Below are 22084 nucleotides of genomic sequence, written 5' to 3'. Positions count from 1 at the left end.
GAGGCACATCACTTCTGAAGCTAGGACTGAGAGCTCAGCCATGGCTTGACACTGGGCTGCTGGAACAGGGCACAGCTCTCACACCTGGAGCTGCACCCACCTTCACTGTGGAGCTCAGACATTGGATCAGGGCAAGCTGAGGATCTTGGAAACTATGTGGCTGGCACTTTGCCTCCTTGACCTATGCACACATCAAGCACTTCACTGCAAGTACAGGCTAACAAGGGTAAGAAGGAGTTTGACTGAGGAGCCCAACATTTTCTCAGCATACTGCAATACAGAGCCAAGTCAACTCAAAACTTGACAGAAGAGCAATAGCTTTCCCACTATGTCTTATCATAACTACTTTGTTTTCACACAGAATTATAAAATATTAGCAAAGTCTAAGTTTGTGCACATTCCCAAATGTCTCTTTAAACCTTAGTCCTGGGACCCACCCTGCCTCATCCCTTCACATTACTATTCACATTACTATTTTTCAGACCCACAGTTCAGGGAACAGCCGATACGGGCCCTGATCTGAAGACACTGTGACAAGGTAGTGCTGCCAAGGATAAACAGCCAGGGCAAGCAGTCCTGTACAGTGCCTTCTGTACAGTATGGCCACTGCATATTTCCTCATCCTTTATCATAAGGCCAAATAAAAGACAATGGATGCCACACAAACTGAGCTGGAAGTTCAGTCCTTTCTGTGACTGAGCTGTGTTCTTTTCACCTGGCAGTGCCCCGACAAGAGATGTCAGCAGAATTGCTGCTCTCAGGTTTCTGACAGATCAGAAGGCCTCTTGCTCTTTGTATGCCCAAGCCAGCTATAGGAAGGCACCTACAGTCCACAGCCTTCACACAAGGGTCAGTGCTGAAGGAGCTGTTTAGCGCACTGTTTTTCCTCAGTATGTCTTTCAGTACTAAAGATTATCCATACCATTCTCATTTTGGCACAGGGAATATCAAGAGCTTGGATGCCTCACCAGACTCCAGCATCTACTGATTCAACAATGTAGAGAAGCAACAGCAGCCACTCCTGCTGGAGGTGTTCTCCCTTCTCCAATCAAGGCAGCCCATGTGTCAAAAGCAGTTCTCCCGAGGCATGTGTTGGCTGAGGCAGCCTCGTTGATGAGTGAAGTAAACAGTGTGTTCTCTAGGTAATGGAAACGCTTGTACCATTCCCACACCTTGACCAGATACATTTTCCTGAAGTAGGTGTCTGTCATGCACACACACTCACACCAGGTCTCTCCCCTCATACTGGCACACACAAGGAGTAAGTCAAACAGCACAGGTTTATTTTGCATTATCCAGGATGACCCTGAAATGTGAATATTATGTGTGACAGATCTGCACAGCTTTCTAACACATCCAATTTTTACCACATCCGAGAGATGTAACTGCACCTGCTGAAAAGGCGACACACCAGGGCCAGTCCTCAACAACCCTCTTGTCAACACACCACCCTTCCCAGACATGATGTCTGCACAGCTGGTCCCTGTATGCCCTGTCCTTTCATCAGAGTGACCCAGGGTGCTGGATAACTAATATTTGATAACACGATTAACTTTCGCTGAAATAAGTCTGGGTGTGCTCAGGGAAACAGTTCAGTTCGCTTCCCTAGCAGGGGCTATAACCTTCGGGAGAGAAGGAGCAAGCAAGCGTGTACGAAGCCTCCTTCCTTAACCAGCACAGCTGCTGACAAAGGAGCCTGTATCTCTCGCCTTCTCTGAAGTTAATCCCAGCAGTTTAAAGCTGACTTGTGAAAAAAACATGAATCTGAAGTTACTCTGAAATGCTACTCCAAGGACACATTAGTTCCACTAGAGTCAAAGTATACACCAGACGCAATAGGTCGAGCTCTAGTCGAAGAGATTGAACAGAAAGTAAGAGCTAATAATTCTTAATTTGGCATAACATGACATTCCCAACAGCTTCTCTCTCTCCTTCCAGTAATTGTATCTTGGCAGTATACATATTAAAAAAATCATTGCACAAAAGATGTGCTGTTGGGGGAAAAAAAAAACCAAAAACCAAAGCACCTTTCTTTGTGTTGTGTCATTCCAAAACCTGAAGACACTTTCACTGAAAGGCAAAATATGCTGATCAAACCACAAAGGGTACAAAACCTCATTCGTTCCTTATTTGTTTAAGAATTACTAAAAAGAAACATTTTTGCAGGAGGCTAAGGCAACAGTAATTTAGACAATAATAAATTGAGCATTGTAAGAATAACTAGTCCATTGAATAAAAGAACACTGGCAAGAAACTTTTCACATGGCATTCAACAGACATTCAAATAAATTAATGAAGCATGCAAGTTAAATTACTTCAAAAATAAAGACTTTCCAGCAGTTTACCATAATGACAACGTTCTATAGCAAGATACAATAGCTCTTTGTAGCCTAAAAATTGTCAGTTTTATTTTACAAAGATGACTTCCAAAAGCATCTTGTCATGACAATTGAGTTTTTAGGAAAAAACAACCTGTCATTTGATAAATAGATGAAATTAACTGTCATTAAAACCACTTAAGCACTCCTCCTTCCTGTTATCCTTCTCATCTCGGCAGTAACTGATAAGAAGATTTCAGGGAGGCTCAGTCATTGATGGCAGGATCTAGAAAAGAAACAATTTTGCATACAGTTATCATTCTCATTCACAGCTTCTAGTTATTGTATTTCACTAACGTGCACTTAATTGGCTTCCTTCTGCCCCTGGCATGAGTACAGTGAACCAGGTACTTCCCACAAATCACTGCTCACTGTTAACACCTTACACCATGAAAATATTGAGGTGGTTGCAATCCTACGGTGTTAATATTACATATAAAGGTAACAGTAACAAAATCCTAGTAACAGAGTCCCATTATCCACCAACTGTGAGTTGCTAATACCAGCCAGTGCTTTAGCCAGTAGGGACCAGACATTACTCATTATCATGCAGTTCATTACTTATGGGACATGGTTGAACTTGAGCCTGTAACTTCTGGAAAATGTACCACTCGTGCACAGGAACACACCAATGAAATAAATGAAGGACCAGATGCAACAGTTACAGCAGAATTAGTGAAGAGGCAAACTACAACTGCACACTTCCCCCCTGTTCCCCTCCCAAAAACATTATCCAAGATTTTGTCTGACTAAGCAAGCAGCTTCAAGAGGAAAGGAGGACGTGGACTGGGTAAAGAAAAAGCTCTGAGCCTTGCATATCCAGACTAACTCTCGTGCAACCCCAGGAGGTTGTGTGCATGGCAACCCCACTTCCAACATACAGAGTAATTAATTGTATTCCCACACTAAAGCTACCATGGCACACCTCCACCTTGGCAGATTTCTAGCTGGCTTGAATCCTTTCCACCTTCCACATGCCAGGTTCCTCACACCAACTGGCCCTCAGTGACAGCTGAGTTTTTAATGCCATACAATACCTTGATGCAAATGGGTTTTGCCCTTTTTCCCACCTTTTGCTAGACTACACTGCCACTTAGTCACTGCACTGACATAACAACTCCACCTTCTCTACTGCAGCGCAGCTGTACATCCACTGACGTGACAATGGGAAGTGAGGGGCTTCATCCCTACAGGAGCAGAGCTGCCTTTCAGTTTGCAACCTGCATCATTTTCATGCCGAGGACAGAGCATATGGTCCTTCGAAGGGACATCAAAATAAATATGACAGGTCAGTGCAATCATCATACTGAATGAATTCAAATGATGCCATATCTAAAATGAAATGTGTGCACATAATAAAGATTCAAATGACAAAAAAATTCCCCTACCCTTTATCCCTCTCTGAATTATTTATGAATTCTGCAACTCCAGCTGTTGCCACCAGCCCAAGGACATTACTTCATTTTGGGAATGACACTTCATATTAAAAGATAAGTTAACAAAAGAAAACAAAAAAAGAAAGGAAAAAAAGGACACTGTGGGCTTTTAAAGACCACAGAAAAGCACAATACATCTTTTCCCAGCTTTTACAAAGGAAAATAATCAACAATCAATTCTGTTCATGTTTCTCAACTTGTTTCCATAATTCCAGACACAGATTTCAACACTCATGCAAGTCAGCCATGCCTTTTTAACCACTGCAGTTAAGCAAGACCCTCAAAGCATCTTGGATCCCTCACATATTTTTATAGGGTTATCTCAGTCTTACAGTTCACCATAAACCATATGCCAACACACCAAAGACTGTGATACTATCAGCACTACTGACAGCTTTTAGTACATAAAATGGTCCTTCCAAAATAATGGAATATTTGCATATATGGAATAGCTTTTGAGAAAAGCAATAATTTGTTCACAAATTTAAACAAAAAGGAACAACACCTTCAAAGTGTAGTTTAGGGCTCAAGTAATCATGACATTTAGATGATCAAATTCTACATAGGGCCATCTGCCCACTTGTAGACTGCTCTGATTTGGGTTCTATCACATATTAGTTCTTAGATTTCAAATAAGTAATTTGGCAATGGGAAGGAAGCAGCATGGAGAAGGCTTAGCCAGTAAGCCCAATTTCCATCACCTCTATCAACATGCTCTCCTCCTTTACTTTAAACTATGAACTTGTTTTAGTTGGCTGGTCTGTAGAGCAGATAGATAACACAGAAGCTGAGTAAATAGGAAAAAAAAAAAAAATCCACCATTGGTTTTGGTTGCTACTTTATTCATAATGGAATCGAGATCTGAATTGTTACACAAAACCACCCACTACAAGAACATACTGATGCACTGTGTTCCCATCAGGTTTGAAATTAACTGAAATGAGTCAAAATTTGCAAGTTGCCAAGTGCTGAAGGACATACAGCCCTTAAATATTAACCCTTAATGACTGACCAATAGCCTCATCTCAGCCACAAAGGATATTATTCTGTTCTCTACCCATGATCTTAATTTCACAGCGTTTTCTACTTTTGCCTAACTGAACAGCAACTGAGCTTGTTCTAGTCCTGGGAGATCCCAAATGCCACAAGAACTTTTAACCAATTAGTGATTTAGGATTGTTTTTTGTCTGAGGCTTTTATTCTCCTCCATAATCACCTGAAAGTGGACTAACAATTGTCACAGTTCTAACACCAAGAGATGTGTGAACAACAGAGCTTCCAAGGTAACATCATCAGACATCTCCACTATCACCCAAAAAGCCTCAAAGCCAAGAATGCACCATTTGCCTTTAGTGCCAAGCACACAGTTCAGGCCTGAGCTGGAATGCCAGATATTCAATAAACAAACTCATCTTTGGGAAAGGCAGCAAAGCAAGAGCTGTTACCTGGCTTGCAAGTGAAAAACGCCAATGGCTTGAAAGCAGAGCCCACTTCGGTTTCACTTCCAGCAGTACCTCCAGCAGTATCTGCTGTTACTCAGTTTGGTACCATGAGCTCATGCAGTGTTATTCAGGAAAAGGAGATGTTGTTAAAACAAACATTTATTTGCCCTTCAGTCTGCACCAGAGCTGGCACCCAGCCCTGAACAGTCTCCCTCTTCCTCGCTACTGTGGGAAAGCTACCAAACAAGAATCCTCCCCTTCCATCTCCTGCTGTTGGCCAAAAAACATAAAGGTACAGAAACAAAGAGAACAGGAAGAGAATTTGAGGTGTGTAAAATGCCACTGAGCAGGAAATTAAGGTTCAACATTGTAACATTTGTAGATTTCTTGTAACATTTAACAAGAGACCCAAATTCTCCTGTTGCCACGGCTATATATTTCAGTTTATTACTGCCTCACCATTAATAATTCTCCAATATTTTGGAAATCCCAGGTGCTATGCACAAACCCTCTCAAAACTACAATTATTTACAGTTGCAACCCACTCAAATGTACATCACTTTTTTTTTCTGAAAACTAACAAATTAAAAACAGGAACATACCTCACATTCCAGGGTTGCCATTTAACTCTCAATGCCACAGGTTCTCAAGTGCTTCCTGAAATAGTTTCTAGCTGTGCTAAAGGAATGACATTTGGAAAAAATCACCTGTGTGCTGATAGGAAAACATCCTTCTGAAGATTTTCACAAGCTAGTTGCATGCAATTGAAGTTAGTCCTCAGAAAATAAGGAAAAGTCGCCTTCATGCCCAAACATGCTCACTAAATGCTTCTGGCTATGACATTATTTTCTAATTGACATATTATACACAACACCTCAAGAAAATATCTTTTTGTCTATGTCTGGATTACATGGCTATTTATACCCAGTGCTTCTGCAGAGCCTTCCCAATGTTGCACAATACTCTTGAATACAAATGACCAATTGATCCTTTCACATGATAGGGTGGGGGTTTTTTTTAGCGTTCAATACTTTTAATGTTAAAAAAAATTGTACCTCAACATGGTCTTTAATCGAATCCTTACCCTGAACAACTGAAGTACATTCGTATTAATCTATTAGATGCTTTTCCACACCACACCTATGGCACTGCATAAATTACTGTAATTTAAATGAATTACTGCTTGAGAATTCTCATTTGGTAAAAAACATGCGGTGTTACATGTTATGGAAAGAAAAACATGCATTAGGGTAACTAAGTTTTATAACACAGTTTATCTAGGTGCTCATAAACCAGCCATTCTAAACTGTTGAAGGACAAGAACATTAGCTGATCACACAGAAAACACATCAGTATGTCAAGAAGTCAATAATATGAAATTAAATCTACAGTTTATTTAGATATATTTCCATGCTCATATTCAGAATCCACATTAAAAATGCCATTAGGCAAGCCAGAGAATATTACTGCAAAAGACATTTACACCAATAGTAATTCTATCTCTGCCCTGGATAACTTGAATTTTCCTCTTTAAGCGTTTGATCTACTGAAACATATTGAAGAAAAAGAACTTGGAGGAAAAACAAAAAGAAAAACATAAAAATCCACTGAAGTTCTTTTGTTACGTTATTCCACATATTACTAATGTTTAAGGATGATTTGTTTAAGACTGCACATTTCAACTACCTAACAGTAAAGAATGAAAAGCTTCTTGCTACAAGCTAAAAAGAAAGTCTTTACCATGCTCCTTGAAGAGCTCATTTTCACATTACTCAGGCTTCATTATGCTGAATCAATATTCGTTTAGTCACTGGGTTATTGACATATTTTAAAATAAAAGTATACCCTTCAGCTACTGCACTCATTACGGGTAATTTGTCTTGTCAGGGAGCAGGGAATATTATCCCAGTCTTTCAGGGGCTGACAGCCCATGGAAATACCTCCCCTTGGTTACAACTGTAAATAATTTTAAGGTAAAATATTGAAAAATCAATGACTGTTTCCTGCAATCTGTCACAAACAAATCAATCATAATCTGCACAGCCAGAGAGTATGATTTGAAGGAGATGAGAGCAGATGTAATTCTTGGCTGGAATCTCTCATTTCAAAATCACTTCACATAATGGTATCATCATTTAAACACTTAGCAGTCACTGCAACTGCCACTCATAACATCTAGTTGGACAAAACCACAAGGAAGAGGAGGAGAAATGCCACTGCTGTTATGTAAACAAACACTTTATTTCAATGGCTGCAACATTAGCGAATTTCACAGATATAACAACAAGGCTTGCCCCTCCACTAACGTCCCAGGTGCTTTTCCTTCCCAGTGGAAGACTGCCTATAAATTAGCCTCTCAAAATGCAAAGCATTACAAATTTTAAAACCAAACTATGCTTCACGAAAGGTGAGAAATAATATCTGGTACTAATACTACTTCTAAAAATATTTTTCATTCACTCCAAATCACGCATAACAGAATTACGTATCAAATTCTTAAGAGATTAAGAAAGGAGAATTATCTGAGGTACCTTTGTCTTTTTAAGAGCAATAAGGATTTCAATGCTTCTTTGTCTTCTACATATTATATTTCACATCTAATTTTCATTAAGCACACACCGACTCAACTTTAGGGTAGGAACCACTGCAAAGTACATGGGAAAGAAAGTCATAACCTACATAAATTAATTGCTAAAATATTTTCAACTTGCATTCAAAGATTAAATGTTGTATATGGAATTACATCAGTATAAAGGATCAATTTATACATAACGAATTAACTACTGCATTCAGAATGCTATAAACTGACCTTTGTACATGCGAATAAATTGTGTAAAACTAATCTATTTTTATGGAGTAACACTAACACTTAGACTAAAATTATTTCCTCATTTGTCCCCCCAACTCACTACATTTTCACCACAACACTACAGTGTTTAAAAGAATTCTCTGCAGATAAAACAGGATAAAACTGTTGTGTAACTGCAACCATAGGCCTAAGCCTGCATTTCTTGCACAAACAAAATTTAGAAATGCTCATGGAGTGTTTCCCTCTGGAGTCTGTAATTTGAGCTCTTAATCTTTAATGTGCAGAGCCCGTTATCACATACTAATTTTAATCACATTAACCTTAGCAACTCCTAATTCTGAATATTTATCTTACAACTGTGAGACTAAGAAAAAATTGCAATCAAAAACATTAAATTATTTTCTCTTTTCTTGAAAAAAATCCCTTAATGCTGTTCGTAAAAATGAAAGAATAGGGCATATTGTACATCTAAGTAAACCTCTCCCAGGTTTGCCTTCCTTTAAAGCAAGCTTTAAGTCTCTTTATCTTCTACATGGAAAACACACATCTCTAACTCTTTATTGATACACATCAAAACCATTATTGTTTGTAACAGCTGGACAGATTCTCTTTCTTAGCAAAATAAATTATTTAAAAAAAAAGAAACTGAAGTCTTAGGCCAGAAGAAGCAGTTAGTGCCTTAGAGGCTAACTAAGTGTAAGTGTAAATATCAGCCATGAAGAGAATCAGCTTATTGTGGGGAAAGGCCACTCCACAGCGAAAGGAAGCGGGAGGAGGCAGTGGGTGAGGAATTGCTAAGAAACAGAGTAGCTCCTAGAAACGAGTTGCAGCTCCCCACTTTTTACCTGGATGAGATCTATAATGAAGCAATCCAATAGACAGCTTCAGGCTCCTCAGCCCTTTCAAATCTCCTCCCTGGCCCAGTGACACTCACAGAGGGAAGCCCTGCTCACTACACTAAGCCATTGTGTGAGGGAGAACAGCAGCGTGTACGGAACGCGTCGGCAGCTTCCGCCTGTGCCATTCCCCTGAGCCAGGTTCTCATTTCTTGTGACAATCACCTAATTAGGTGGGTCAAGAATTGCAGAAGATAGAAGAGATTCATTCTTCCTACATGCCAGTTCTCCTATTTGTAAAAATGAAGGCAATGGCTCTTCCACTCCATTGTAAGGCACTTAATAAATGTTAATAACAATTAAGTCAGTCACATCTCCCAGACAACACTGTCAGATCTTTTTTTGCAGTATTTCAGAACTATTGGGCTCAGGAGGGAGCTCCCACAAGCTCCAGACAGAAAAGGACTCACGAATTCCATCCTTCAGTGCAAGAGGTCACAGAGGGCTGTGCCACAGCAGACATTTCACAAGCCCTGAGGAGCAAGAGTAGCACATGCCGCTGCACTGCAGATGTTTATGGGTCAGCACTGTGAGTGCAATTTCCTGCTGGACAAAGCATTAAGATGCTCTAACAGCTAGTAGGACCGTGAAGTCTTTCTGGTTAAGAAGTTGAACTACATTCAATCTTTTGAATGAAAACATATTTTTCTTTATTCCATCTTTATCAAGAAACAAAACAACTACTGGTTACGGAAAGAGCTGTAAAAAAAAAGACACTGGCTTAAAGAAAGCTACTAACATTTCTTCTAGTACCCACCTTCTCCATTTACTGCTCTCACTCATAATGTTCATTTAAGTCACTGGCATATGTTCATTTACTTAATGAAGCTCCACACAGTCACCAAACAATATAGCAATGCCATATTACACCATGCAACATTACTGATATTACACTATTAGCAATACTCTACCTAATGAAGTTTATAAAGTCTTCACGTTTGGGCATTACGGAAAGATGAAGAATCCTGCTTCGAAATAGCTCCTGCCTTCCAATTCTGCTCTTCCCTTCTTCAGCATTGCTGAGACCATCTCACTGAGCTCATCTGGGGAGGACAAAAATAGAAAGAAAAGAACATACTTATTACAGTTCTTGTCACCTGCACTGCGTGACTTTCTCAACAGGAACGGGAATAAAGCTGACGTATCTGGAAACATTAATTCTGCATTTTGTAAGTGACTGAACCCAGCACCACAAAGGAAAGTGCCCCTACTGTAATGCTTTGCTTAATGAATCATATCATACTCACAGCAGATTACTTACCATTAACTCTGAACAGGACTTAATATGGTTAAAAAGACTGCAAGCCTATATGCATTCCAGCTTTGTACTAGGTCTCTTCCCATATTCAGGCAGGCACAAGACAGGATGGACTGCTAGGTTCATTGTCCCTACAGTGGGCCTCACTGCTTCTCTCTTGGATGCAATCTATAAAAATTAAAAAAAGGGACATATGGAGAATGAGGGATGGAACAAAAATACAGTATTTGTCACTAATTCAGACAGCATGTTTCTCTGACAAACAAGGATTACAGACTGAGCAATGCAAGGGTTTCTTCACCCATTGATCCAGCACGTTTGTTAAATCCCACAGACACTGTGTTAGTATCACATCCCACTGGATGATGTTCAACCATGCATGTTCCAAGAGGCACACCACAAACAGGTGCCTATGGAAATCAAAGATCTGAGGAATGTGAAAGTTTAATGGCATTTTGCTAATGAACCAGTAACAGCATTAATAACCTGCTCTTGGTCAAAAGCACAACAGTCTAAAAATTATACAAGCACGAACACTGTTTTACATCTGAACATTTCTGAGACAAGCAGAGCTCCTGTTAGGTAAACTGAGGCTGAGGTTACATGAACAAACCTAGGTCATAGGATGTGCCAGAAATGCAAGAAGAAAACAAACTCAGGTCTAGCCCCTTGCCTGCTACCAAGTTTTCCCATCCCTTCTCAGCCAGTCTAAAAGTCTCTCCACCCTTCTGCAGCCTCCACCCTCTCAAAGAACTACCTGGATGACCTCAGCTTAAGTTTTACTTAGGGACACAGCAACACAGTGTATACTACAGGAAATATCAGCAGAATTTTAACTAAAACAATAAATCAAATACTGAAATAAACTTAAGAAAAAGCATAAAGGAAAAAAATACCTTTAAAATTACTTTTGAAACTTAGGCTCTACAGAGCTGTCCTCTTCCCAAGAGACATTCATGGAACTTAATGCCTAGAGGAGCTGGGAGACAGCAAGGTCCTTCCTAGATAAAAGCCAGAAAGCCAGCACAAACAAAGTAATTCTTGCACTGCCAATATCATAAAGAAGTTGTAGGCACCTCTTTATAATGACAGAGTGTTCTTAATAAAAGCTTCAAGCAGGTTTTACAGCTGCATATTATCCAATGAAACCAGTAATAAACAGCACTGTAGAATTATTTAGTGCAACTCCAATACGCTGAGAGTCTCAACCTCGGTTTTATTTATCACACAGGCTAAAATGTTAGTTCTTGTCTTTAGAGTAGCAGCCAAGCCTGTAGCTATCTTTTATCCCAGCACACTGCCATCTGGATATTGATACTTTGCTCTGGGATATGAAAGAAGAGCATAGTTACCTAACACAGCTTGATTGAAAACACAGGACCTACATATTATACCATGCATTATTCTACACAAAATTAAATCTGAAGGGCAGGAAAATTTCTGTAGATGTCATCAGAGAATATTTCAGAAGTAAATACTGTGTTCTTGATCCGCACTAGAAATGCTAAGAAATACTGTGAAAAAATATGTGCTTACGAAAAGAAAAAGCTCGTTTTTGCTCTGTTGGGGAAAAAAGAAATTGCTCAGGAAGGTGCATCTCCTTCTGGAAGAGCAGGAGAGTCATCAGTCACATGTTCATTAGTACAGTAAACTCTGTTATGGTGATCCATATTCACCCTGAAAGGTCCATCCGGTTTGTTTTTCTCCTCAAGCAGTGATTTATATAATAATAAAAAAAAAATGCTAGTTCTACAAATACATTCACATTAATCTGCAAAAATCAGCTTCAAGAATCATCTACATCTGCATTACCGACATTAAGGAATACAGACTAAAAAGCTCTAATATTAATAAAACCCTGGAAATGATAAAGAATTCCTTGGGTGTAAGGCCAGAAAGGCTACCTGGCTTTATGCTTCAGAGAGGTACTGCTGAGCTCTTGCAAACACTGGTCATAAAGACTGCAAATATATGTAAGTAAAGCAGATAAAGAACAAAATCTTTGGAACACAACACTGCTATTAAGTCACCCACCTCTAACACCCACACCGAAGGCCAGGTTACAGCTACAGGAGCTCCCACCATGCTGCAGCACCTGCAGGCAAAAGAGAATTTGCCACCATGAGGGAAGCTATGGGCTCATGTACATCCCATAAAACGGCACAGGGAGCCACAGCCATCCTTCCCACTGAGCTGCTCCTCATTTGCTGTAGGAGCCAACTAACAGTAGATGTGGCTTGCTTTAAGTGAAAAACTTGTTTCAGACATGAAAGAGAGCAGTTTTTTTATTTTTTACTCAGGGTCTATTTTCTGCATATGTCCATGGAACTGTAAGTAAAATAAACCCTAAAGACATTCTTAACTTAGTCCATACTATGCCAACAAATTCAAGCAAATAATGGCATTTAAGTTAATTACAGGAAACTTCAAGGAAACTGAAATACAGTTTCAGGTTCTCCCATGATACTGTCAAGATCTTTGGAGTTACATGCTCAATACAATAACTAGGTGCTTGAAAGGCTTGTCAGCTGCACTTCCGTATTTCATTCCACACACCAAAAAGGTTTGCTGAAGCAATTTAAAAAAAAAAGACTGGAACTGATAATCAGGTTTTCTTTTAGCAGACAAGAAGAGATTTAACATAGACAGGCTTGGAGAGAAAAACAAAACTCTAAGCTACCTAATACCCAAATGCTAGGGACGGAAGAGTTGTTCTTGGTGTTCACGAGTTTACACCTCGCTCTCAGACCACAAACACAGAGAGTGTGAACAAGGAGCATCTCAGGCAAACGAAGCGCAGGCAGAAAAAACAACAGAGCATCTGAGGGTGTCTTGCCCAGAGAGCTCCTTCAGAGACCCCTCACCCAGGCTGAGAGCCACAAACACTGGCACTTCCACTGCGCTGCCTGACCCTGGAACTCCCAGCACTGCACCTGAGGGAAGCAGTGTCTGTGGGAAAGGGCCCCTAAGTTTTACAGCCAATATTTTACATACGATTTTTTAGCTCTTGCCCAGTTAATAATGTATTGATTTAACACACAAAGACACAGGCCCCTCCCTCCTCTTTGCAAGCTAATTAGTTTTACTTCTATGATAGTGCAAAGATGAGAAAGAAAATTTTCTTTTCTCTTCGTGCCTAATTTAAAAAATGAATATTCACATGTATTTATTTTCCTCTGTTATGAGTTATTAATACTTTTAAATATACTGTACAAAACATCTCTTCTCAGATGTTTCCAGCAGCAATTTCCACTACCGAGTCTCACAGTTTTTTTTTTCATAGGACAGCTTTAAATGAAACAAGATATCTTGTAGGGGAAATACTTTTTAATTTTTTTTTTCTTTAAGAGGATTCCCTTTAGCATCACATACAGATCTCCTGGTAATATAGTCACAAATTGAACTGGAGAAACAAATTATTGAGTGTCTAAGGTCAGGTATTCTGATAAAGAAATATCAAAAAGGTTTCGACAAAACAGCCTCCTTCTCATCTACCCCTGTAAAAAGAAAAAAAAGTTGAAATGATCTCCTAATGCATCTCCCTTCATAATTCATGCTGAAAGATGACATTTTCTCAGGATCTTAATTAAGATAATGATGAACACCTGTGTCGGCATTCTTTGGCAAGACAGCATTATCCATCATAATCTTTTAAGTACTCTCAAAAAAACCCAACAAAATCGCATGACGGAACCAATCTGTTGCCTCTCCTCGCACTAAGTTTTACATCTCAGACACACAGAAGAACGATTAGATCTTTAAAGACTGCAATAAAAACAGGATCGTTAGATTTTAAAGTTTCAACAGAAAGTAGCTATTAAATTAATTAAATTAAGGTGTATCATATCCAAGATAGCCAAGTTTAACTCCATTCACTACAAGCCACCTGGAACCAAACCACTTACAGTTAGAGCCTACCAATAGCTGTACTTTTAAAATATAGTTTGCTGTTACTTTCAGGAACATAATGCCTCTTTTTAACCTCCCAGAAAGAAAATATTCTCAGCTGATCCCTACTGTACATTCATGCACTAATTTATTAAGCCATTTTATGCTGTACCACACATATTTGCACACCCTCAACGAAATTATGCAAAAGAAATCAATGTAGAAAAACAAATATGCAAGTTCAAATATTGCTACATTTTGTGCAGTCATCTCAAATCCAAGTTCCTCTCATGCCAAAAACCCTGCTGGAGTCCAACTACTAAACTAACCAAAGACCTTTTAAACAGCTTTGTGGGATCAGCCCATCAGATTGAAAGCTACAAAAATAGTGATTCTAATTATTTATTTATACAAGCGGAATCTAAATTCACATGCTGGAATTTAAATAAAGTGAAGAGTGCATAAGCAGCCTGTAAATCCTTCCCACTGTTAAATAAGATTTTAAGGGCAAGTGTTTTCTCTATTACATTAACAATTTATCTTCCAAAAAATTATGAGAAAAATATACAAAGTCCAGAATTTTAATATCAACTTGCACTGATATAGTTTCACTGGCAGCTGCAAAGTACACAAACTCCTGACACGAAGAATCCATCCATACCTTCAAATGCACATACCTTCAGCAAAAATGAAGAGAAGTAGCAAATGTATTCTCAAGCCCCACATTTGTTAACAGAACTAATGAACAACATAGGAGTCTTGAAACAAACTTATTTCCCTTCGATCAAATGGCTGAAAAGTCCTGCAAAGCAGATTAGTCTTAGGCTTTCACATTTTAATATGCTGCTATCAGAGGAAAACGCTGCTGTGACTAGTCATTCAGTAGAGCTATCAGTGTGCAAATAAAGCAGAAAATAGAGACATCCTTAAGAAATGAGTCTCAAATTTGATATAAAGTGAAGGTGACAACCACAGCGATAAAACTATAAACTAAATGTTTCAAGATCTTGAATAATTATCTACAGTTCTTTTAAAATTGCAAAGAATATAAAAGTAGCATAATACAGTGAGAATGTCAGTTTGATAGGCACTTACAATCCTGATGGCATAAGAGTCCTATCACTACGGTTTATTAATCAGCTCTGGTATCATGTTGCAATGCATGAAAGTATGCATGAACTCACCACAGTTTCCAAAATGTATGCCTACAGAAGAAAGATTAGTGGAACATCAGAAATAAAGAGGGTAATTTTACATGATGTTAACCTTACCTCCTCTTCAAAAAAGTCAGATGCCATGAGAAGATGGTTAAAACTTCTGCTTCTTCCTACAAAGAAAGGAGCACGGAAAAGCAGTTAGTTATTCTAGTCACATATAAAATGAATGTTAAATGTATAAAACTTGAGCAGATGATATCTCACTCCCCGAACAAGGGGAATTGTCAGAGGATTATGACAGAGAGCTTTTGAGTGGAAAAAGAAATGCAGTGCTCCAGAGCGATCGCTAAAATTAAGCCGGGGACAAATACCGGTGACACCGTGCAGCTGAAAACTGATGAAAGTGCACACCTGTGTGGATTGAGCATGTAAGCGTGCGAGCCGGGGATGGACCCGTCCCGTTTACCGGGGCAGAACCACACAGAGTTTAAAGAGAAGAAATTCCGCACACCGCACATTAAAAAACTAAATTAAAAAAAAAAAAAAAAAAAAAAAAAAAAAGGGGGGCGAGGGGGGTGCAAGAGGATAGAGGGAACGGCCAGACCGAGCGCGGCTCGGCAGCAGCGCCGAGGAGGAGCCGAGCCCGGCGTGGTCTCGCCAGGTCCCGACCGGCGCGGGGCCGGGGCCGAACCCGCAGCGCGGCGGGGCCGGCCCGCGCCGCCCGTCAGGGGGCGCCCCCGCGGCGGGGCAGCGCCGCCTCCGAGCGCCCGAGCGGCTCCGCGGGCCCCGCTGGCCCCGCTCCCTCACCTCGGGCCGGGCCGGGCCGGGCCGGGCTGTGCTGAGCCCAGCGGGGCTGGTCCGGGCCGGGGGCGGCCCCGCGGCCCGCAGCGCCTCCGCGCGCCGTCCTGTCAGCGCCGCCTCCGGACTCCGCCGCCACCGCGCCCGAGCTGCCACCGCCCCTCCACACCCCGCGCTGAGGGACAGGTCCGCGGGCCCGTGGAAGAAGCGGAGCGCCCGCCGCCGGCGGGGGGACAGCCAGTCATGCGCCGGGACGGCCGGGGGCGGGACTGGCGGGGCCGCGGCCTGATGGGTACTGTAGTGCAGGGCAGGGCAGGGCAGGGCAGGGTAGGTTACTCTACTGTACGGCGGGCAGCGCCCGCCCAGCGGGCCTCCGTCCTGCCGCGTCCCCCGCGGAGACAGCGGGGCCAGCGCGCCCTGCCCGGCCGGCCCTTCCCGCGCAGCCCCGGCCCTGCAGCGCGGCCGCTCGGCAAGTCCCAGCCTGCGCCCAGCCGGGGGGCTGTGGATGTCGCCGCCGGGACGGAGCCCCGGAGACGGAGGGAGGGAGGGAGCGGGGCGGCGTCGGTGTCGCGACGGGGACACGGGTACCTCCTGCCCCGGCCTGCCCGTTTTAAAACACACCCCTGCTCCTCGCGTCGCCGGCTACGTCCCGCGGAGGAGCGCGGCGAGAGCATCAGGGTCGGAAAATGCAAAAGTTACAAAATAAAATCAATTCTAAAATGATAAATCTAATGATATCGCCCCCCTCCCTCAACCGCAAAAGGCATGGCGGGTCCCGATGGCCGGGGGTCCGCGGCCGCTGGAGTAGCTCCTTTCCTCAACCGCAAAGGAAAAAAAATGCGAGAAGGGAATAAATCGGGATATGTTTCTGCTGGGAAATCTATCTGGTGGAATCACAAGAGATTACATCTTCTGATCGGCAGGGATTTATCCCAGTTCATATGGTTTTAATCTGCTTTCGCCTCGACCCTTCAATGAGCCGAGGGTGGGGAGAGGATACCCTGTGTGTTCCTTAGATCCGCGGGCAAACCCTCGCTCTGAGCGGTGTCTGCGGACCTATCTCAGCCCCCTCCGCTCCCCTCCGGATCGCCCTTCTCCCGCGACCGGCGCTGGGAGAGACTAAATCCGAGCCCCACGAAGCTGATCCCCGCTCCTGGCCGGAGCCCCACCGCCGCTCCGGCCGCACAGCCGCCGCAACAGGTCCGGCGGCGAGGCGGCCCCTGCTCGCGGGAGTGACCGGCCGAGCAGCCCAGCGCTGCCGGACCGGACCGGGCTGCGGCTCTTCCCCGACGAAAATCTCCGTTTTTGTTAAGGAAATCAAAACTAGCATCAGCAGCACTCCGCCGTATATCCCACCTCCAGTGATTTAGCGGAGGGAGGGGCAGGGGCAGAGAGCACGAGGAGGGGTGGCTGTGCAAGGGGGAGCCGGGCGGCTAATAAATCTTATTAAAGATCTATTTTTTTTTCATATACTGATTGGCTTGCATTCCGGCGCAGCGCGGCTCCGCACGGTATTTAGCACATGCAGAAAGTTGGAGCTGATCTTAAATGGCTCGGAGGTGACTGCAATCCAGGAGCCGGCGCACTTGAGCCTCTGAGCGCTGGGGAGGGCCAGGGAAGCGCGGAGCCCTCCCGCTGGTTGGGCCCGGCCGCGGCAGCCCAGCGGGGTCCTGCCAGTCCTTCCACTGACAACACCCCGCGAAGGAGGAGCCTCGCCGGGCCGTGCTGAAGGCGTCAGGAGCTGCAATTTCCAACTTAGCATCTTGGCAGGACCCTTCGGAAAGCGAGAGCGAGGAGGAAGGGGAAAAAAAAAAGCCCCCCAGTGCAAGGGGGAGAGAGAGAGAAAGAGAGGAGGGGGGGAGGGAAAGAGGGGAAAGCAAGGGGGGGAGAAAAAGGAGGAAGCGGTGCCCGGCTGCAGGCGAAAGCGGAGCAGCGGCCCCGGCGCAGAGCAAGGTGCCGCCGCTGCCCAGCGGGCGAGGGCGGAGAGGCGCCCGCGAAGCCCCGGCCGCAGCCGCCCCAACCCGGCAGCGCGGCGGCTCCCTCCCGGCGCCTTGGGCTCCCGGGTATATGTGTGCGCCTGGCCATGTCGTATCCTCAGGGTTACTTGTACCAGCCGTCTGCGTCCTTGGCTCTCTATTCCTGCCCGGCGTACAGCACCAGCGTGATCTCCGGACCCAGGACCGATGAACTTGGGAGATCTTCTTCGGGCTCCGCTTTTTCCCCTTATGCCGGATCTACCGCCTTTACCGCCCCTTCCCCGGGTTACAACTCCCACCTCCAGTACGGCACCGACCCGGCCGCCGCCGCCGCCGCCGCCTTCACTTCCTACGTGGTAAGAGCAGCCGCGGGCAGCCGGCACCGCGCCGGGCACGACGGCATCCCGCGGGCGCCTGCCCCCCCCCCTCCCGGGCCTGCTTTTTGTTCCCATTTTATTTTTGAGATCTCGGGGACAAAAGGGAGCGCGGCTCCCCGCCTCGCCGCCCAACTTTCCCGCACCGCCGCCGTGCGCTGCCGCACACTGTTGCTGGCGGCAGCGGCTGGCAGGGCCGGGCGCGGGGGGAGCCGCGGCACGGCTCGGGCGAGAAGGACCGGGGCAGGCGGGGACTGGTTTCATTCCCTATTAAAAGAAAAAAATAATATGTATAAAAAGCACCAATCGTAGTTCTGCAACAATTAACTTGTTGTGATTGAAAAGGGAATGAACCCAGGACCGGTCGGCGAGGGGAGAAATCCGGGCGATAAATCCAGGCAACTTTCTCCTGCACGGCGATAATTAGGTTTAAATATTGCAGAGCTCTAATCCCATGGCCGCGAGCTGCTCCGCGGGGCTTTGCGGGGAAGGGAAGGGGAAGGTAGGGCACTTAGGGCACTGCGCCGCCGTGCGCGCCCGCGGGGCACCGCGGGGCCAGTCCGGGTGCGGGACATCCACACCGCAGAGCTGCGGCCACCGCCAGCGCCCCGCAGCTCCCCCAAAAAACCGGCGAGTTTTGCTCAGCTTCTCTTCTATGTTTAGGGCATAGTTGCACAGTTCCTTCTTCCCTTTTTCTGTATCCTTTTCTTTTCTCTTTCTTTTCTCTTGCCTTTCCCCCCCCCCCGCCCCCTTTTTTTGTTTCTCTTTTATAGTCTTTTTCTCTTTTCTCTTCTTCCCTTTATTTTTTCCCCCTCCCGTCCCTGGGCAGGGAGGAGCGGCCCAGCCCGTCCGGCCGCCTGGGCCCGGCAGGTTGTCTGCCGCGATCGCAGGGCGGGGGGGAAGGCTCCGGTCCCCCTGCCTCTGTCGTCCCCCACGCCGCGCTGCCCACTTGCTTACCCGCTCCTGTATTTGGGGCAGAGCCGCTGATTGCTGCAGGCAGCCGGTGGTCTCCTGGGCCGGAGACTACGGGCCCCGGCGAGCCCTCAGGCCCTTCCTCCCGGGAAAGAGCCGGGGAGAAGCCGGGCCGGGCCCGGCGCTGGGGGAGAGTCGGCGGGGCGCGGGCAGGGGCCGCGGGCAGGCCCTGGCGTTGCCTTTGCCCTGTCATTGCCGCCCCGCGGCCGCCTGACCTCGCCCCGCCGGGCCGCTCTCCCCTCTCTCCCCAGGGCTCGCCCTACGACCACACGCCGGGCATGGCCGGTTCCCTGGGGTACCACCCGTACGCGGCGCCCCTCGGCTCCTACCCCTACGGGGACCCCGCGTACCGCAAGAACGCGACGCGGGACGCCACGGCCACTCTCAAGGCCTGGCTCAACGAGCACCGGAAAAACCCCTACCCCACCAAGGGCGAGAAGATCATGCTGGCCATCATCACCAAAATGACCCTCACCCAGGTCTCCACCTGGTTCGCCAACGCACGGCGGCGGCTCAAGAAGGAGAACAAAATGACCTGGACCCCACGGAACCGCAGCGAGGATGAGGAGGAAGAGGAAAACATCGACCTGGAGAAAAATGACGAGGACGAGCCACAGAAACTGGAGGAGAAGGGGGACCCCGGGACGCCGGACACAGGTAGGACAGCGGGCTCGGCCGGGTCATCGCGGCCGCGCCGTCGGGGCTGCCCCCGGCCCGGTGCGGGGCGGCCGTGGCCTGGCGGCCTGTTCCCCCGAGCGGGCAGCCGGGGCGGGGGGAGCCGGCGGGCAGCGGTGCGGGCCTGGTCACGGCGGGGACCGAGGGGTGGGCGGCGAAGTGGGTGGGCGGGTTTGGGGGCGCAGGGCGAGCCCGAGAGCTGTCCCCCCACCCCTGTCCTTTCTCCCCCTACCAGGAGCGGCGGATCCCAAGGCAGCGCCGGGCTGCGAGCGCCTCCAGGAGTCCCCCGTCCCCCGGGAGGCCGAGAGCGGCCTCAGCGACTCGGATTGCAAAGAGCTAGCGGAGGAGCGGCTCGACGGGCCGCCCGTCCCCCACAAGGCGCCCGGCGCTTCGCCGCTGGGACCGTGCCCGGGGGGCCGCGGGCCGCCGCCGGCGGGCGGCGAGGAGCCCCCGCCGTACCGCCCGCCCTCCGCCGCCGCCGGGCCGCCGCACGCCGCCGACCTGCACCCGCTGCTGCCCGCCGCCACCGGCGCCTCCGTCATCCACTCGCCGCAGCAGGCAGCCCTCGCCAAGCCCAAGCTCTGGTCGCTGGCCGAGATCGCCACCTCGGCGGACAAGGCTAAGGAGGCCGGCGGTGAGGCGGCACCCCCCGGCCCCGCCGTGCTGGGCGGCGGCGGCCCGTCCCGCTCGCCGCCGCGGCCGCGCTCGCCGGCCGCGCAGTGCCCTTTCCCCAACGGGGCGGTCCTGCCCCGGCCGCTCTACTACACGGCTCCCTTCTACCCCGGCTACACGAACTACGGCTCCTTCGGGGCCCTGCACGGGCACCCCGCCGGCGGCCCCGCCGCCGCCGCCCCCGGCGCCCACTTCAATGGATTAAATCAGACTGTCCTCAGCAGAGCCGAGAGCCTGGCTAAAGACACTAAAATGATCAGGAGCCAGTCCCAAGTAGACCTTTGCAAAGACTCACCTTACGAACTGAAGAAAGGTATGTCCAACATTTAATATCGGCTTCTCCTCCCTAACCCCTCCTGGGACTGTGGTTTTGTTATTTTTTTTTTCATTTTTTTAATTTATTTGAGAGAAATAATAAATTGCTTTGGCAGTTATTTTTCCAGTACCAAAAGAAAAACAAAACAAACAGAAAAAGACCAGCTTCCCCTCCCTCCCACCACCCTCTTCAAAAGTTTATAGTCTATTTGAAATGGCTGGGTGGAAACTGCCCAGAAATGTCTTAAGCAAGTGAAAAGCAAACGAGTGACACGCTCTCTCTCACACACACAAAGAAGAAAGATTTGTATTAAATCTTATTCTGTATATTTAATGTAGCTTTTTTGTATTTAAATTGATAATACAGTATCTTTGAAGTAAATTATGAAATCAAGACAACTGTACAGGCATTAATGTTGTTTTCGTAATATAAATATATACATTTCTGTGTCTTTTTCCGAATTGTTTCATAGTTTTAAAATATATATATACAAGTTTAATTTAATTTTTTATGCCTATTGTTTTTTTTTCCTTGGGTGTGAGTTAAAGTATAATGCAAAAACAAGACAAAAAAAAAAAGGAAATAGGTTATACGTATTAGATTAAAAAAAAAAAAAAAACAACCCTGCAGCCGCCTTTGTAAAATGCAAATATTTAATTAAAAGAGATTTTTAACAGAATCAAAACCACTCTCTTTTTGCAACTGTTAGATACGTGCATAGCTGCGGAAAAATAAAAGCACGTCTTAAATGAGACGCGGGGCTCAATTTTGGATCTCACTGAAGACTTTTTGGGAGTGACAGGCAGTTTCTAAAAGGTCGGGGGGCTCCGGAGGCGAGAGCCGCCCGCGGGGCCAGGAGAGGCGAGCGGCGGCGGCAGCGGGACGGGGCCGGGTGCGGGAGGGACGCTGTTCCCGGAGGTGAAGGCTTAAATCAGGCCACGCACAAAAGCACTTGTTAGAAACACCAAATCGAAGCGCAGTCCCATCTTTTAACCTAATTACTCCCAATCAGTGTCGTGTTTTATGCAAAGCAATCA

The 22084-nt window shown here is 46.0% G+C and overlaps 2 protein-coding genes across 2 annotated transcripts; one reads left to right on the top strand and one right to left on the bottom strand.

Moving 5' to 3' along the window:
• Positions 1 to 874: 874 nt before the first annotated feature.
• Positions 875 to 18147, bottom strand: LOC116450116 (translation initiation factor IF-2-like). The gene is made up of 8 exons (XM_032122176.1): positions 17971 to 18147; positions 16072 to 16704; positions 15379 to 15434; positions 12254 to 12314; positions 11116 to 11220; positions 10223 to 10387; positions 9873 to 10004; positions 875 to 2604 (listed from the first exon to the last, which is right to left on the bottom strand). The coding sequence occupies exons 1-5, from the start codon at positions 18145 to 18147 to the stop codon at positions 11137 to 11139; spliced, it is 1011 nt and encodes a 336-aa protein (XP_031978067.1). The 3' UTR covers positions 875 to 2604; positions 9873 to 10004; positions 10223 to 10387; positions 11116 to 11136.
• IRX5 (iroquois homeobox 5) lies at positions 17929 to 21726 on the top strand. The gene is made up of 3 exons (XM_032121723.1): positions 17929 to 18394; positions 19636 to 20041; positions 20295 to 21726. Exons 1-3 carry the CDS (start codon positions 18146 to 18148, stop codon positions 21059 to 21061), a joined length of 1422 nt encoding a protein of 473 aa, XP_031977614.1. The 5' UTR covers positions 17929 to 18145; the 3' UTR covers positions 21062 to 21726.
• Positions 21727 to 22084: the final 358 nt, after the last annotated feature.

This window comes from Corvus moneduloides, chromosome 12 (genome assembly GCF_009650955.1).
Source record: "Corvus moneduloides isolate bCorMon1 chromosome 12, bCorMon1.pri, whole genome shotgun sequence".
Lineage (NCBI taxonomy): Eukaryota > Metazoa > Chordata > Aves > Passeriformes > Corvidae > Corvus > Corvus moneduloides.
Note: the sequence above shows the minus strand (reverse complement) of the source record. Positions and strands in the feature narration are given on the sequence as shown.

What these genes read in the sequence shown, in the direction of transcription:
- IRX5 (XM_032121723.1), top strand. Translation starts at nt 18,146, where the DNA reads ATGTCGTATCCTCAGGGTTACTTGTACCAGCCGTCTGCGTCCTTGGCT. An exon ending in CCGCCTTCACTTCCTACGTG is followed by an intron (nt 18,395 to 19,635) that starts GTAAGAGCAGCC and finishes CTCTCTCCCCAG; the next exon opens with GGCTCGCCCTACGACCACAC. An exon ending in CCCCGGGACGCCGGACACAG is followed by an intron (nt 20,042 to 20,294) that starts GTAGGACAGCGG and finishes TCCCCCTACCAG; the next exon opens with GAGCGGCGGATCCCAAGGCA.
- LOC116450116 (XM_032122176.1), bottom strand. Translation starts at nt 18,147, where the DNA reads ATGGCCAGGCGCACACATATACCCGGGAGCCCAAGGCGCCGGGAGGGA. An exon ending in CCGGCCCGGCCCGGCCCGAG is followed by an intron (nt 15,435 to 16,071) that starts GTGAGGGAGCGG and finishes CTTTCTTTGTAG; the next exon opens with GAAGAAGCAGAAGTTTTAAC. An exon ending in CTTCGGTGTGGGTGTTAGAG is followed by an intron (nt 11,221 to 12,253) that starts GTGGGTGACTTA and finishes GCTTTTATCTAG; the next exon opens with GAAGGACCTTGCTGTCTCCC.